Source organism: Ursus arctos, unplaced genomic scaffold (assembly GCF_023065955.2).
Source record: "Ursus arctos isolate Adak ecotype North America unplaced genomic scaffold, UrsArc2.0 scaffold_9, whole genome shotgun sequence".
NCBI lineage: Eukaryota > Metazoa > Chordata > Mammalia > Carnivora > Ursidae > Ursus > Ursus arctos.
This window is the reverse complement of record NW_026623111.1, coordinates 50,419,456-50,437,409: the sequence shown is the minus strand read 5'-3', so window position 1 is coordinate 50,437,409 and position 17,954 is coordinate 50,419,456. Positions and strand designations below refer to the sequence as shown.

The following is a 17,954-nucleotide window of genomic DNA, read 5'->3' as shown; positions in this document are numbered from 1 at the left end:
AAATTTGTTTCTGCTTTTTATGACTAATATTAGCAAGATGTTAAGGAGGAAGATATGGAGTCAAAATGATACACGGAAAGTTATGAATATCTGAAAGTTATAATCATTGAAGAACATATTTGAATTATTAACTCAAATTAATCTTTAATTGTTAGAATGTGTGAAGTTGAGAACTTTGCAATCTTCTTATGCATATTACATTTTACTTATTCTATCCTTTCCTTCCCCCGCCCTTGAATCCCAACCAAAAGAATGAGTTAGCTACTCTCTGACTTTTCTGAAAGTAAGTTTTTAAAAGGTTTTCTCTGTTTGTTCAAAAAAGCATTAAAATTATTAGTGTGTAGTAATAAAATTAAAGTATACTTCAGATTAGTTTGAATTAGTTTCAATTATAATCTGTTATTTGGTTGGATAGACATTGAACTTATTTTTACTTCATAAAAATTCCTGTATTAGTGAATCTTTTTTTTTTTTCCTATATAAACTTTAGGAGTCTGTAATAGACTATATACTCATTGACCTCTGAAGAGTTATTTCTCCTGGAGAATCAGTCTTCTTAATTACTGATGAGAATACCAACCAATATGCCCATCTTCATTGTAATTATAAAATGGCTGAGGGAAATGACCTTGAAGGCTGTCTTTCAATTTAATAGTGTGACTTTATTTTAAAATACAAATAATAGAATAAAAACATTTTCCATAAAATTTCTGATATCTAATTAATGTCTTCCAGAGTAATTGTGGTATCAAACATTCCCTCTAATTATATTCATTAGTGGTTTCTCCCAGACAAGTTTTAATTAAGTTGTACAATGAAGATCAATATTCATTGTGTATTCATTGCAATTTACAACAAGCATATATACTGTTCAGAACAATTTAATTACTGTAATTGTTGCACAGAAGATACTTAGTGACTGTGCTCCATTACTGCCAATCTCCCCTTTTAATAAATTCGGTAATGAAATTGGGTAATGAACTTCTGAAAATTCCCATTTATGTATACCCTATGTCTAAACTTCTGGTTTTTATGTTACTATCTTAAGTAGTGGAAGAAATGGAGGCATTAATAATATCAGTGTCGTAGTGTTTTTTCATGCATGCCATCATGAATGTGGAGAAATTATTAGAGCATAAATACGAACACTTATAATAACAGTTATTAGTTATAGAACAATAATTTAAGGGTGTTGGGTAATAAGAATAATCTATTTCCCACTACATACAATTTCAATTTTTATTACTCTTATTTCCTTAAATAGTAGTATTTTAATTTATAAGGAATGCCTCCACATATGCTAACTTCTAATGAAAACCATGTTTCTGCTGTGCTGCACAAAGCATGTGAAAGTAGAGGTTTTCTGGTAGCTTAATAGGGGTATACCAGGCTTTCTTAATTTTGGCATTTGTGAAATTTAAGCCAGATAATTCTTTACTGGGGGCGGGGCAAGTTTTGCTGTGCATTGAGAGATACTTAGCTGCATACTTAATTTCTTCCCATGAGAAGCCAGTAGCAAATACTCCTCCCACCTCCATTTTTTACAATCAGAAATGTCTCCAGACATTATCAGATGCCCATGTTGAGAACCACTGGCATATGTTGATTCAGACACACCCTCCTGATCTGTCCACTGACCAAATGATTCATTAATGAGACAAACAGCTATTCAACTCTTCTGCGTGCAGGCTAGGTTCATAGGCATGAGTCAAACATGGTATTCTTTTAAGGGAACAGTACAATTCTGTGTATTCAGTGTTTTTGAGATAATAATTGGGTGCTAATGGAATATTCAATAATAATACTTTATCTAGATTTAAGAAAGGGAATAGAGATGGTTTCCTAGAGTTAACAGTTCCTGAAATATGTTTTGTTGGACAAATGAAGTTAGTAATTCAAAAGGGGCAAAGGACTTTTGAGACAGCTAAAGCAGCACGTGCAAAACTTGGGGTATAGGAAGCTAACACTCTCTATGTCTCTGTATCTATACATCTATATATCATATATATCTCTATTTCTGTCTCTATGTAAATATCTCTATCTATCTATTTATATCTATCTATCTATCTATCTGCCTATCTAACTATAATTTTAATTATTTTTCCTGAGACATCAAATTCCAATTTTCTCTGAATTATATGAACAAAATTATAATATAGTAATCTGCAAGTAATTGCTTGAAACATCTAATTTTGCATTTTTTTCAATTTCTAATTTAGTAATCATATGTATAAGTATCTTCTTTGCATTGTGAATTTGATGAAAACATCTGTTTCCAAAACAAAAACAATTTTAGACAGTAGTGGGAAGTGACATATGTGTACATCTTATAAACCTCCTAATCTATTTCTTTGAAGAAAAACTTTTGACAAGATCATCATAACAAAGAGAATGTACATTTCTGTTGTGGGAATTTTCATGTGTTTAGTAATGTATGCTGATATTGAAAATTCCCAATAAATGTGTTAACAGCCAAGCTAGTATTTTGAATTCATTTGTTTAATTTCACATACATATATGTATTTTAAGCCAAAAAGGAGTTAAGAATAGTAATTTAGATTAAAGTTAATTCAAGTGAGGGTAACTAAATTTTAGAAAGACATCTGGAATTCTGTTGGTAATAATGAATATTTGAAGATCCACATGTTACTAAGAGGTCTACAAGGAATGTTGTGTTTCTTATGGCAGGCTAGTTATGAATTCCTAGAATTCCTATTCACATCAGTTTGCCACTACAGGATTAAGTTCAATTTGACTGCCATCATAGTAGAAGGCCTTTAGTTTGCTGATTTGCTCTACTTTATCAGGTCTACACAGATAGGCTGCGGCTCAATATCAAAGGTGAATCAAAGGAATCATAAGGATGAATAAACATAACGATTTAGGTTCTGCACTCCCATGGTATTTAGTCATGTCTAGACATAGCCCTTAGTGTCCCAGAAAAACTAAAATGAGGACAAGGACATTTAAGTTTAATGTAGCTTTATTCCCATGGAAACTAGAAAAGCCAACAATAGAGTAAAAAGAGTTTGGATCTAACTAAAAAATTAGATTTAGTGGGATGACTGGTGCATTTACAAGGTCAGTGGGTAGTGGAACAGTTTTGGTTTGTTTTCTGTTTTTGCTGTTTTAAACAGTAGTTTTTCAGCTAGGCCAATTCCTTCTAAAAAAGAATAATCCAAAAAATTATTTATTTTATTATTCTGTAAAGCCACTCTGATATGTGTAGGCTAAGGATGATACAAAAACATTCTATAGGCATGAATTTTTAGAGTTAAAGAGCTCAGAACCTAATGAGAGAAGTAGGCAAGTATATTGAATACATACACATCATAGAAGGTTGCCATATATATCTGGTATTGAGTATATTTCTGTGTTTTCTAAAACTTTTAAACTTTTGATTTATCTTTATATAACTAGTATTATTATAGACTGTTAACTTAGTGTATAAGATATATATGTTTACATGTGTTATATGAAATAAAACCATGGATAATAAGGCTTACATGCACATAATTTCTATAGTAAGTAGAAAATTTTTATTTCAGTTATGATCCTAATGTCCTTGGTTGTAATAATTTTATATTTTCTTATAGGAGTATTGTAACACATTTCTCAGCCTATCAGCTGTTACTACTTTAGTATTCCAGCTTCACACTTACACACTTACAGATAGTTTTTTGTTTTTTTTTGTTGTTGTTGTTTTTTTTTAGAATTGGTAGCATTTCAAGGTAGTGGTTCTTGAATGCAGTATAACGAAGCTTCAGTACCTTTGACTAGGGATAACCCAGTTGTTTCTCTTTGGGTCCATATGCCATGCTCATTCAAAGTGGTTCAGCTGCTTGGTGGGCCAGGTAGATCACTTGACATAGGTATAATAGCCTGGAAAGATGATCATGTGTGACCCCGGTCTGAAGCAGTTTGACTACTCAGCATCCTGTAAGCTAGTTTAATTTGGCCGGTTGGGGGGAGAACATTAGATAAACCTGTCAAGTATAAACATTCTGTGTGTGTATGACTGTTGGTGCATGTGTGTGTACACACTCTTTCATGGCTTCCTTTTGTAATAATGATATTCAGACTTGCATTCTGGGAGTTCCAAATATTTTAGTATAACCAGCCATAATTGAGGTCTGCATTTCAAAAATGTGGCTGATAGTTCTATAAGAAGCACATTGTAGACTATGGTTATTTGTAAGTAGAAGATATTTTTGGGAATGCGGTGGACACTTAACTCTAGCAACAACCCTGAGAGCTGCTATAATTATCTTGGCTTAGTTATGGGTGTGTAGATTTATTTCTTAATTTAACTTTTATAATTTGGATTACAGATTTCAGTTAATTTCACAAAAAATCTTGCAAATTTGGGGATAGCTTATTTCTGTTTAATGTAAATTATTTGTTAATTGTTTCATAGTAGCTTTCCAGAAGAAAATACAATATGTTTAGTCACAAATTTATGGCAGCTTAATCCCCACATCGAGAGCCTTTAAAGGAGTGCTATAGTCCTTACAGTTTTCTATGGACTTTCATTTTTTTTTCTTTTTCTTTTTCCTAATTATTTTCCTTTATTCTTGTTTGACAAAAAAGAGTACTTAGAGTAATGACTTGTTTATGTATATTTTCTGTAATTGTTTTCTCCAAATGTTTATTCCAAATCACTTCTTCTTGTGCATCCAAATAATGTTTTCATTAAATTATAACTCTCATATTCATGATGAATACTTAATTTAATTTCAGTTATATAAGAAATATGCACTTTAATAACACTATGAAAATAGTGATACTTTTTTAATACCTTTGACTCAGTTATGTGTTCTTTTTCTTTCAGTGAATTTATTGGATTCACGTACTGTCATGGGGGACTTGGGATGGATTGCTTTTCCAAAAAATGGGGTAAGCCTTTTTGATATTTTCCCTACAACTTAAGCTATCTGAGAAGACATCATGTTAAATGTCACACATGAAAATTTGCTAAACATATTTTGATTTGCTATTATCCTGCTTATATTGAATAAAAAATAATAGTTAACATGTCAATGACTAGTGTTGATTCAAAGACTATTTTGTGTTTTATTCACTACATTAGGGAATGAAAATAATATCAGAAATTCCTTTAAATTTGACTGAGATTAAAAGTTTCTCAGACTATCAAGTCAGTAATCAGTCAATGGTTTTCTTTCAATTTTTGAATTTTTCTTCAGTGAAAACTTTCAGAAAGGTGCTTCATTGGAAGATTTTTATAATCAGCAATTGTTTTTGCTAGTAATTTATTTTACTGGTGTACATTAGAAATAAAGTATTAAGGGTAATAATTAGGTAAACCATTTTTTAAAAAATATGCATATTAATGTATAATACTAAAAATCTCACTACGTGGATTACATTAAGAAGTATTCCATTATCTTCTGCTCAATTAAAAATATATCTATATTATCAGATGGAAAATGAATGTAAGTAAAATATTGTGACATAAAATCATTATATTACATGGAAAATATTAACTGTATTGCATGACTATTATATTAAAAACAATTCAGATTTTGAGAGATTTTTATTTATATATAACTTTAATATTTAACTATTTTATAATTTTCAGACTCAAACTACCCAAATCCATTATAGAACCATTTTGTGGCAAGGACAAATAGTATTTTTCAATACTCTATTTTGAGAAAATAATTTAAACAATTTGAATATTTAAAACTTTATAGTATAGTGTATATATGTAATTCATTTAGAAAATTATTCACACTAATAATAGTTCTTATGGCTTCCAAAGTTAATTTTGGTGTAATTAAGTAATCTAATATTGTCATAACCCAAATAGTTAAAACTTTTTTTTTTTTGCATTTGATGAAGAAATAAGGTACATTATTTAGTCCTTTACAAGCAGAGTTATTATGGAGGTTAAACAAATGGTATTAATTGTTCTAATTCATAATTTATATGCTAACACGATAATCTCAGTGTGATTTCTTTCATTAGCATGGTATTTCTTTTTGGTTGTAAAAAATTATGTTTGCATTTAGAGATATACTATAAATAAAGTAGATTAGCAGATTGTTAAGATATTAGGACATAAATATATGCCAAAGGGAAAAAATGTAGTACCAATCAGATATAGCCAGTGCCAGCATAATGGTGTATATTCGCTTAGACTCTCTTTTATCTCTCTTATGTTTTTCCTTTCTGTTCTCCTCCTCCCACCCCTCATCTCAGATTATTTTTTTTCTTTCATCTATCATCACCCCTATACAAGTAGAGGGCTGGCTAATATCCATCTATGAGAACCTAGCTATATTTTGTACTCTGCATTTTTTTCACATACCAAAAATGATTTGTTATGTAAATATTTTAAATTGCCCTTTCTGGGAAGATGGCTGATAGGTGAGGCTGAAGTTAATTTCTTAAAAGCCTGAGAAAATATGTCATATTCCCTTTGAATTTAGTTTTGTGTGTCTTCGCTTTCTGTCCAAAAGTTATTCAGAAAAGGTTTGTCAGTGGGCGCCTGGGTAGCGCAGTTGTTAAGCGTCTGCCTTCGGCTCAGGGCGTGATCTGGGCGTTTCAGGATTGAGTCCCACATCGGGCTCCTCTGCTGGGAGCCTGCTTTTTCCTCTCCCACTCCCCTGCTATGTTCCCTCTCTCGCTGACTGTCTCTCTGTCACATAAATAAATAAAATAAAATAAAAACAAAGAAAAGAAAAGGTTTGTCAGAGTGCCTCTTTGAGGGTAAATCTGATTTGTAGTTGCTTTTGCTGCTAAAACCTCGGGGGAGACGACTCAATTTTGTATACGAATTTTGTATAAAACACAATTGTTTCCTTTATAACGACATAGTCCCTTCATATCCAGAATGAGCTCTTTCATTCTAATAACTCTATGCTTTCTTTTTCTTTCCATTATAATTGTTAGTATACTGTTGATTTTGTTCAGTTTTTAATTTTTAAATTTTTTAAAATTTTAATTAATTAATATATATATATTTTTTTTTAATTTTTGAAAGAGAGAACATGAGTGGGGGGTAGGCAGAGGGAGAGAGAGAATCTTAAGCAGGCTCCACACTCAGTGCAGAGCCCAATACAGGGATCAGTCCCACGACCCTGAGACCATGACCTGAGCTGAAATCAAGAGTCTGATTGTTAACCGACTGAGCCATCCAGGTGCCCCTTGTTCAGTTTTTTAAACAATGAGTTTCTTTTTCAATATTCTTACAGTGTTTGAGTTATGTTTCTTTTGACATAGCTATGCCTGATGTAAATATTAAAGAAAAAAAAGTTAAGGTAGAGAAACTTAGTGAATGTGCATTTGCCCAAGCATATACTTGTCCACACTTGTCCAATGTGTATAGAACATAGGTGTTTTATTTTGTGTTATGTCATTCAAATACAAAATAAAGGAAATTTTAAAATTATAGTTTAAAGAAATGAGTGTTCAAAGTGTAATTAATTCTAATAAGAATTCATTAATATATTACTCCATTGTTAGTAGGCTGTGCCATTTATGATTAGATAAGCAATCTAATTCTAGGTTAAATATAGATAAAAAGCAATGCCATCCAAAGTTGTGGAGTAAGGGCCTTTACAAAAATTCTTCTCCATAAAAGCCATGAGAAAACTGGCAAACATTGTCAGAATCAATTTTCCAGAACTCCCGAAATTAACCAGTCTTGGAATAATACAAGGAACATTTATGCAAGAAAAATGTTGGAATATTGTTGGAACAGCAGCACTAAATTTAGCATTTAAGAAAAAATTTAAGATTAAATTAGGTTAAAAATTTTCATTATTTATTGAAACTGGATATTTTTTTCTTTTGTTTTATTTTAATAGCTTTAGCATTTTAAGGTGCCTTATGTCCTTTCCTGCCTCTTCAGCTGTGAGGTAGCCTTGAAAAACCAAAAAAACCTGCTGTCAAGGTAAAAAGCAGCAGGCTAGCAGGCACTGGAGCGGCAGAGTGGGACATGAGATTCTTCAAAGACTTGATCCCAGGGAATTGTCATTATTTGATCTGATAGCTTCCTGGAAGACTGTTCTTGTAAGGCTGTCTTGGTTTGCTCTGACTCAGAGCTCCCCCAGTCTGAAAGCCTTTATTATACTAAATAAATAATAATATTCTCCTTTTCAGAACATTTTTCAAACTTCAGGCCTTAGGAATGAATATTTTATTTATTTACCCCAAATCTGCACCTAAGAATTAGGTAAATATTTAAGACGAACACTGTCATCCATCCCTTAAAGTCATGCACACGTTGCACACACTTCTTAGAAACAATCATTGCTCCTGTGATAACTTTTTCTTCGCTTGTCAGCTCCTGGACTTCTTATAGCTATCTCATAGTTATTCTGTGGTGTTTCTACCATTTGGCTCAGGTCCTGCCATATAAGAGAACTTCAGCAAACATGTATTAGAAGAATAACTTACTTTAATGTTTTAAAATATGTAAAATGGAGCACAAATTACTGAGATATAGTTTTGCATAAAGATTTAAAAAGCAGGACTGAGAGACTTGGACTGAGAGAACTTGGCACAGTTGTTGGCATTCAGTAAACCTTCTTTCTTTGAACTTTTACTGCCTTTCTATTCTCCTTAAACCAAGAGATCCAACAGGATTTTTGTTTATTTTTCCATATCAGCATATCCATTTGAATTCCTTGTCAGCACTTGAAGATTGAGGAATTTCGTATAAAATCTGAATTTTCAGCTTCTCTGTTTACTTGGAAGTTTCAGAATGCTGGAACTAGCAGCCTTCTACGACCTCAACAGCCCAAAGCTGAATAAAGGTTGCTGTTTTGTGAGAGTCAGAAAATTATCCTCCTTGACTCAATTTCCATCTAATACTCTTTACTGAAGTTGCCAGTCTGTAATGTTAGCAGTATATTAGAGTCATTTTTTAATACTGTACAACCATTGGGGTGCCTGGGTGGCTTGGTGGGTTAAGTGACCGACTCTTGATTTTGCCTCAGATCCTGATCTCAGGGTCCAGAGATAGAGCTGAGGGGGGATCCGCCCTCAAAGCACTGAGTCTGCTTGTTCCTCCTACCCTCCCTCCACCCCGCTGTGTGCCTGCAGACCTATGCATACTTGCTGTCAAATTAATTAATTAATTAATTAAATATTTTAAAAAATATAATCATCAGGATTTTTGTTTGTTTCAGGAGGGTTTTTTTTTTTTTTAAATCTCTGATTATTACATGCTGAGATAGTTTCTTCCTAGATTTTGTTTGAGTAATTCACCTTAATCAGGAAACATCATTGGAATTTGGGCTTCAGCATGTGCTCTTTAGCCACAGTATGTGAGAGAGACCATGTGTGTATGCGCATGCACTTCACGCACACGCACTTCATGGTAGTAACTTAAACTCTCCTTCCCTTTTTAAGTCTGGACATATCTAGAAGTACTATGTTACAGCGAGGCTTGCTTTTTATTTTCTGCATTCATTCATTCAGCAGGTATGCATTGGGCACTTAGTATGTGTCAGTGAGTTTTCTAGGCACTGTGGGTAGAGCACTGAAGAAAACCAAAGTCCCTGACATCCTGGAGCTTGAGGCAACATTATTATTTTTAGAATGCATAATCAAAGTGTGTTCGAACAATGTAGTAGAAGAAATGCTTTCTAGTCCTATCTTTCTATAGATGTACAAAAGTGGCAGAGAGGTGACAGTATTTGCTCAAGGTCATTCTGGTAGTTTGTGCCACACCGGGAAGAGGACATGTATTATATTTGGCACATGTGGTATCATATCACTGTTTCTAATTGTCTTCCCATGAAAAAATACTTTTGCAAGTACTGTAAATTCATTTGATACTAACGACAATGCTAAAAAAGATACATAGTATTCTTCTCGTAGATGAGGAAAGGGAGGCTCAGTAAGGGTAAGTGAATTGCCCAAGGTTAGGCAGCTGGTAAGATACTGATTCTATTTCAAGCCCAGGTCTTCCAGGAGACTGATTATTTTAAACCAGAGGCGAAGTCCTCCAAACAGTTAGGTCTCCAGAGACATGACTAGGTTCTGGATGGTGCCCAAATTTTTAGCTTATATAAAAGAGGAATTGATGCTGGAAAGGAAATTCACCTTAAAAAAGTTTTAAATGAGCCAGAGTGGGTTGCATTCTATTCATTGCCAGATCATAAGTATTTGAAAAAATGTATATCCGTAATTCACAATTGTTTTGGGGACCTCTGTGAATCTTAGCTTTCCTAAGTGCTAGGTGGGGTTGTGTGGCTATTATGTCATTTGTTTTGCAGTGTTGTTTTTAGGATAAAATACGATAATGTTATTTCAGTGCACCACTTGATCCCTACACTATCAAAGAAATAGAGAAGCTGTTGGTTGATTTAAAAGCTGCTTCTCTATTGCTGTTTCCGGATATATCCAGAAAGCAGTGTTTTGGTAGTTAAAAGCAGTAACCTCTCACCTACATCTTTGGCATTTAACTATTGAATGAAGTCAGTAGACTGCAAGAATTTTCATATTTCAACACCCAAACATGAGACTCAGTACTCTAATCTCACTTTGAATAAAATTAAGGGGAAGAGTTATAAACTAAAACAAAATTTTTTTTTCCAGAACTGGCTTTTAATTGGAAACAAAAACAAGCAAACAAACAAACAAAAAACAACAAGCAAAACACAGATTGACTTCTGGCTTAACTGATGTAACATATGCATAGTCACGTTCAATTCTAAATTTAACTGCTTATTTGAGTAAGGTTTTTTTTCCTCCAGAGCAGCTATAATTAATATCCTATATTGAGGTTCTCAATCTTTTTCAGTCTCAACCTATTGGGAGGACATAATCTTTTTTTTTTTTTTTAAGATTTTATTTATTTATTTGACAGAGATAGAGATAGCCAGCAAGAGAGGGAACACAAGCAGGGGGAGTGGGAGAGGAAGAAGCAGGCTCATAGCAGAAGAGCCTGATGTGGGGCTCGATCCCACAACGCCAGGATCACGCCCTGAGCCGAAGGCAGACGCTTAACGACTGCGCCACCCAGGCGCCCCTGGAGGACATAATCTAACAGCAATAATGATTCTTAAGAATGGGACTGAGGGATAATAAAGAGGCCCTGAGTTTGTTGATTTCATGATGAACTCTGTTGTTATCTCTACAGTTTTTCTTTTATGTTTTCATAAGACTTTATTTTAAAATATTTGCAAATTGAGACACCTGGGTGGCTCAGTCAGTTAAGTGTCTTCCTTTGTCTCAGGTCATGATCCCAGGGTCCTGGGATCCAGCCCCGCATTGGGCTCCCTGCTCAGTGGCGAGTCTGCTTCTCCCTCTGTCTGTCGCTCCCCCTACTTGTGCTCTCTCTCTGCCAAAAAAATAGATTAAATCTTAAAAATAAAATAAAATACTTGTAAATTTTATAACTATTTTACTTTTTTAAATGAATAGACTTTATTTTTTAAAGAAGTTTTAGTTTTACAGAAAAATGAGCAGAAAGTATGGAGAGTTCCTATTACCACCTCAATATCCTCCTCACCATTTCTATTGTTATCATATTGCATTAGTGTGTTACATTTTTTACAATTGATGAACCAATATTGACACATTGTTATTAGTTAAGGGCCATAGTTTTTATTAGGGTTCACTCTTTCTGTTTTACATTCTGTCAGTTTTGACAAATATGTAATGATATGTATGTACCATTACAGTATCATACCGAATAGTTTCACTGCTCTAAATATCTCCTATGCTCCACCTATTCATTCCTTGCTCCCTCCCTCCCACTTTCCTTCCTAACTCCAGGCAAACACTGATATTTTTACTATCTCCATAATTTTGCCTTTTTCCAGAATTCCATGTGGTTGGAAACACACAGTATATGGCCTATTCCGATTGGCTTCCTTCACTTAGCAAGATGCATTTAAGGTTCCCCCATATCTTTTTGTGGATTGAGAGTGATATATTTTTTTATAATAGAATATCGATATTTTTGATATCCAATTTGGGATTTGGGGAATTAACATTGTCCTATAATTATAAGAATTCCCTTTCTGCAAATCTTTACTTTCCCATAAATGGCATGTATAGTAGCAAATTCCATATCTAGACTTTAGAAAAAGATAAGCAAAACCTTCAAGAACTTATTTTTTTTTAAAGTGAAAGTGATGTTGTACAAATCCCATTTCCATTAAAATTATGAAAGTATTTAGAATAGATGAACAAACTTAATAGCAATACATTTATCCCAATTTTCTGATCAAATCATTTGGGTGAATAACAGTAGAACCAATAGACTCTTCTCAAATAACTATTTTCTAGGGGTGTCTGGGTGGCTCAGTTGATTAAAGATCTGACTCTTGGTTTCAGCTCAGATCATGATCTCATGATCCCATGATCTTAGGGTCCTGGGATCGAGTCCTGTGTCAGGCTCTGGGCTCAGCAGAGAGTCTGATTGAGATTCTCTCTCTCCCTCTCCCTTTGCCTCTCCCCCACTCTCTCTCTCTAATATAAATAAACAAATCTAAAAAATAAAATAAAAACATAATAAAATAACTATTTCATCACTTAAGGCTTTCCTCTCTCTCCCTTTTTTTTTTCTTCCCTTAAATTGTCAGTCTTGTATCCATAGCTTTATCAGCCTATCTGTACAGACCCTGAAGTTGGATTTTGCTTCCTTTTAATTACATTAAATTTATTTTAGTCATCTTCTGGAGCATTTAACATTGATTAATCTATATACTCTAAGCATAGATGTAAACAACATTGTTTTCATGAAAATTTTAGCAAGTGTTTTCAAGGCTTATTCTTAGGAGAATAAAATTAATGGTCATGATGTTTGTTTAGAGTGCATTACGCTCTTATGTCTCAGAAATTCCACTGTTGCTCTTTTTTTTCCCATATGTTGTTCTTACAAAAGATCACAAGATATACCTGCCTCCTTTGCTTTGGTGGAGCCTGCCATTTCCCCACTGAGTTCTCTGTACTTCCTGGAGCACACAATGGGCAAGCCACCACACTCCCCTGGGCATCATATCACCTCAGAATTGTCCTGCAAGCTCTTTTAGTTTTGCTGTCTTTTCTTTCTGTCAGATAAAGTAAGCTTTATTGTGAAATCTTTTCTTATGCTGATCGTAGGGGCTATTAGGATCATTTGCAGTAATTTATTCATTTGAGAAAGATTTCAGAATATTGACTTAAATCATATTTGTTAATAAAATAGAGACAGAGTAACTGGATCTCTGCCTGGGGGAGAAAGAACAAGCGATAGTCTTCCATTCAAGACACTTCAAGCCAGGCGTTTACGGCTTTTCTTGTTTTAGTGTCACTTTGTTCTATTTTCTGATTTCTTTGAGCTAGAGAACCTGTGTACTTACTTTTGAAGTTGAAAATAACTCAGGTTTATATTTTTCAAAATGGACTGTGAATACATTGTTAGTGTGTTATGTGGATTCACTTGAATCAGGAAGAACTTAAACTGGATTTTCTATTCTGATACACAGATTTACCAAAAGTGTGTATGGGGTTTTTGTGTGTGATTCACTTTCCCCAAAATTAAAGGCAAAGGATGAGGAGAAATATTTGAACACTGATAATCTCTTCTATCTTGGTTATGATCAGGGCAAGTTTTGCCAGAATCTTATTTTGGCTTTGCTTTCCACTGAAGAAGAGGAAAGATAATGACACACATTGAGGCCCACACTGAGCATGGAGAGGCTAATAAAGATTAACGTAATGCTGAAGTGGGTAAAAAAGAACACATTAGTGGATATAGAAAAGCACTTTATTTGGACAGTGATAGAAAATAATTTTAAAGGGAATGGATATTATACTATATAATGCAAATGCCAGTATAATGAAGAACAATCCTGTTCCAAAGTAGCTTTGTATTCATTATTTTTTAGAAAAACAAAAAGAACACCCAACCCGTAAGGTAATTAAGATAAATAATTTAAGGAATTCAAGATAGTCATTAAGCATACACTGAAGTTTAGAAGAAGCACAATTTTGCATTTAGATTTCCCACATGGAAACTTAGCAATTATGAAGAAAGTTCTTTAAAATGTCCAGCTCTGCCTTGGCATACGAGACAAATGTTGTATTTAGTCTTTGATATACACAATTATATTGAATGAATTAGCAATTGTCTCAGTATATTCCTGCAAAGTGGGATTGAGACATGCTTGTGTTACTTATTTATTAGGTACCGCTTTGTTTATTTGTCCAAAGTCACTGTAAAATATTGCAAATATTTTCTTCTTTGGAGGCTCTCAGAACAATTTCCCACATTACAAATATAAACTGGCGAATGACCTTATTCGTGAAATCCTTTTGTTCGTCCTTCCTCCTTACCCTACCTGTAATCACCCTAGCTGAAGGCTTCATCCTTCAGACCATAGTTTAAGTCCTGTGGAAGCAGGAAAGTATGGCTCCAAGACTAATTCTTTTCCTCCCTGTTTTCAAATTGTGCTGTGAAATTCTTCTTTCCTCCGTCTCAACCCCTATCTCTTTTCCCCTCCAGATTGCAGTGTACAGCTATGTTATCCATATTCAACACCTCGTCTGGTTTTCTACCGAAACACTTAATTCTTCCCATTCACTCCTTTTTTGATGGCTTTTTCCATTGATCTGTATAACAAGCAGGGAGCATAAATGTGAACAGTTTCAGATCATTTCTAAAGAGTTATATACAAGTTCCTGTCACCTTGCCTGTGATGTGAGACACCTGTGCACACACTTGCGTCAAACAGTCATTTCCCAGTATCATTTCCACCTGTTTCATATTGGGTCCTCATAGTTCCCTTTTTCTCATTATGTATATGAGGATTTCTAGGTTTCTGTCTAGATTTTCTTTGCCAAATGATTTTTGTCCATGTAAAATCTGGGTCTAAAATCCTTTTCCTTCTGAAAAAAATGTTCTGCTTTCATTGCTATTTGTACCCGTTTCCATATGTGAATATGATGATTTTTTTTTTTTTTGCTCCCATCTTCCCACTCATTAATGAAGATGTTAAATAAAACTGGGCCTTGCCAAGGTCCCCAGGGTCCAAACACTAGGTATTTCTCTGAGTAGTTTGATTGCTGTTTATCATAATCTTTTTTTTCTCCTCTCACCATTGTTCAGCTGTTTTCAATTCATGTGACAGTGCTCCCATGCAAGTCAATTTGAATTAATTTTGCAAGCAAAATGCTTTATGGTTCTGAGTACATAATCTCCCTCTCCCACAGAGAGAAAATATACTGTAATCATCCAGCATTCCTGTTGATTATTTCCATTAAAGGCAGCAGGGAGAGAGAGAATGCTCAAGACTCCTCTCGTGTTTGAAGTTTTTGAGGCTTTTGCTATTCATTGCCTTATTCTTTCTCTCCCTGTCTTTATCTCTCTCTCTCTCTTTTTCTTTTATGCTATTCATTGCTTGCACTAATGCAGGAAGTGATGGTCCAGAGCACTTAGCCCGGAATTTCTGTCCTCTGTAGCCTAACCATTGAGATCTTTGTGATCTTATACCCAGCCACACTTTCCTCCAAATGAACTAATTTCTCTCTTAACTCCTCAAAGGATTCATATAAATTTTTACCTCTAGCGTTTTGCATAGATTTCTTGAACTTCTTTACCTCCCACCCTCCATATAACCCATCTTACTGCTAATCATATTCTTCAAGGCCCAGCCCAAGTTTTAAAACATGAAACCTTTCATTACTCCCCAACAGTGTGACCACTTCCTAGGCTGAATTGATACTGAATCAATACACAGCACTTATTATGTATTGAACCCACTAAAATTTAGATATTTTGGATTTACCTATTGTTTGTGTGACTACTGTTAAGCTTCTCCAGTGTAAAGACCTTTTTGTCTTTACCTCTAACATGTCACCCGATGTCTTGGATGTAAATTTACATTAACTATTTCTGTTGATGGTTGATAAATAACAAGGCATCTGAATCTTTAGGAAGTGGTGGTGGTTCAGAACCAAAAGGCAGCACATTTTTTGGCTAAAAATAGAATAATGGAAAGAGACATCAAAGTTTGGATTTAGGGGTTCTAGTTCATTTTGTGTCATGCAACCCTGAGCCGAGGTTATTTAATTATACAACTTACTTTACCAAAAGACTAATATATGCCAAGGACTGAGATTACATTGATAAATAGGACTCAGTTCCTCTCCTATGCAAACAGATAAGTTTGAATGACATCACCTAGAGTCGTGAAACATACAACCTGTACAAACATATACACAACTCAGGTCCCCTCTCTATTGGGCTCAATCCAAATTACTAATTTATTTAAATATTGGCCTCCTTAGAAGCAGTGTAGGTGACATGGAGACTTTGAAAACAGTTAATCTAGATTACAAATCTGGCTCCACCCCTTATTAACAAATGTGTAGCAAGTTGTTTAATCTCTGTATCTCTATTTCCTCATCTATAGATTATGTATAAGACTACCTACTGAACATTGTTCTTTTAAGGATTAGAATGAGGTAACAGTGGAATGTTTAGCACACTGCCTGGCCTTTATTAAACAGTGTGTGGGGTTGCTCTTACTCTTTATCTTGGTTTCTATTCTTGGTTTTTGTTCTTATTTTTATGTTCCCGGAGGTACTTAGTAACTGCCACACTTGTAATGTCATTATGTCTTGATCATTATCTTACTAAGTATATTTACTTAAAACGTAAAGATGGAAAAATATATTCACTTGTTAAATAAAGCATCAAGATTCTTTACTAATGAAGACTTTAAGAGGTTTTACCAAAAGTGACCTGGCCATTTACATGGTAGTACACATATCAAGTTTTCTAAAACATTTTTATCCCGATGAACAATTCACGTTCACAAAACAAAATGGGAATGTGCACTATTATAGCAAGAAGTAAAAATTCACACTGAAAGGAGAAAACCATTATCAAAAGCAGAATGATCATTTTGTAGATTGGTGGCTGCTATGGTCTGAATGTTTGTGTCCTCATCAAAATTCATATGTTGACATCCCAGTGCCCCATGTGATGGTATGAGAAGGTAGGGCCTTTAGGATGTGCTTAGGCACTAAGAGTGGAGCTCTGACGAATGGGATTCATGCCCTAATAGATTCCAGAGAGCTAACTAGCCCCCTTCTGTTACGTGAGGACATGGCAAGAAGTCTGAGACCTGGAAGAGGTTCCTCACCTGATCATTCGGCCACCCTGATTCCAGACTTTCAGCCTACAGAACTGTGAGAAATGAATTTCTGCTGTTTATAACCTACCTACTCTGTAGCTATTTTGTAATAGCAGTTTGAACAGATTAGGACAGTGGCCTTAAAAAAATCTTTGAAAATTTAACACTCTGAAAATTTAAGATCTATGTATCTTTACTCTAGAGCAGGAGTATAATGATGGGCATATATTGAGTAAATAGTCTCTGTCTTCATAATGACCTAAGTGTTGTGTTTTTTCTCTTAAATTGGATATGGGGAAATATTTCATTCAAAAATTATTAAAATAAAATCCTATGCTTATAATAATAATTTCCAAGAGGTATTCTATTTTTGTACATTGTCCAGATAACTAAAGCTGATTTAACTATTCATGATTCTTTGGGTCAAATTTTAGTTGGCTTCAAATAATATCAATAGGCTTTAGCTAGTTTAAGAGAAAGAGCAGAACTTTATGTTTAATTTAGAAAACCCAAGGTCCATTGAATTCTTGAAGTAGGGAAACCCAGTGACTGGACAAGCTCCCCTGAACAAGGCAGTGGTTGCCGTCTCTCTCTCTGATTCCTGCTTCTGACCAGTTTTTTCTTCATTCTTCTATTTACAAACCAGATTTTTTTTTAGTTCACTTTGCTCATGGTTTTCCCGCAATTCCAAATTTGATCTCCTGTATTAAAAAGACAAGCTCAGGGGGCGCCTGGGTGGCACAGCGGTTAAGCGTCTGCCTTCGGCTCAGGGCGTGATCCTGGCGTTCTGGGATCGAGCCCCACATCAGGCTCCTCCGCTATGAGCCTGCTTCTTCCTCTCCCACTCCC

At 34.4% G+C, this 17,954-nt stretch overlaps 1 protein-coding gene across 6 annotated transcripts in view; it reads left to right on the top strand.

Moving 5' to 3' along the window:
* EPHA5 (EPH receptor A5) overlaps positions 1-17,954 on the top strand; it is a 336,182-nt gene that overhangs the window by 29,011 nt on the left and 289,217 nt on the right. For all 6 annotated transcript variants that reach the window (XM_057309796.1, XM_057309795.1, XM_026508978.4 and 3 more), the window contains exon 2: positions 4,832-4,896. In XM_057309796.1, coding sequence (XP_057165779.1) covers positions 4,832-4,896 — 65 coding nt within the window. The remainder of the gene's footprint in view (positions 1-4,831; positions 4,897-17,954) is intronic.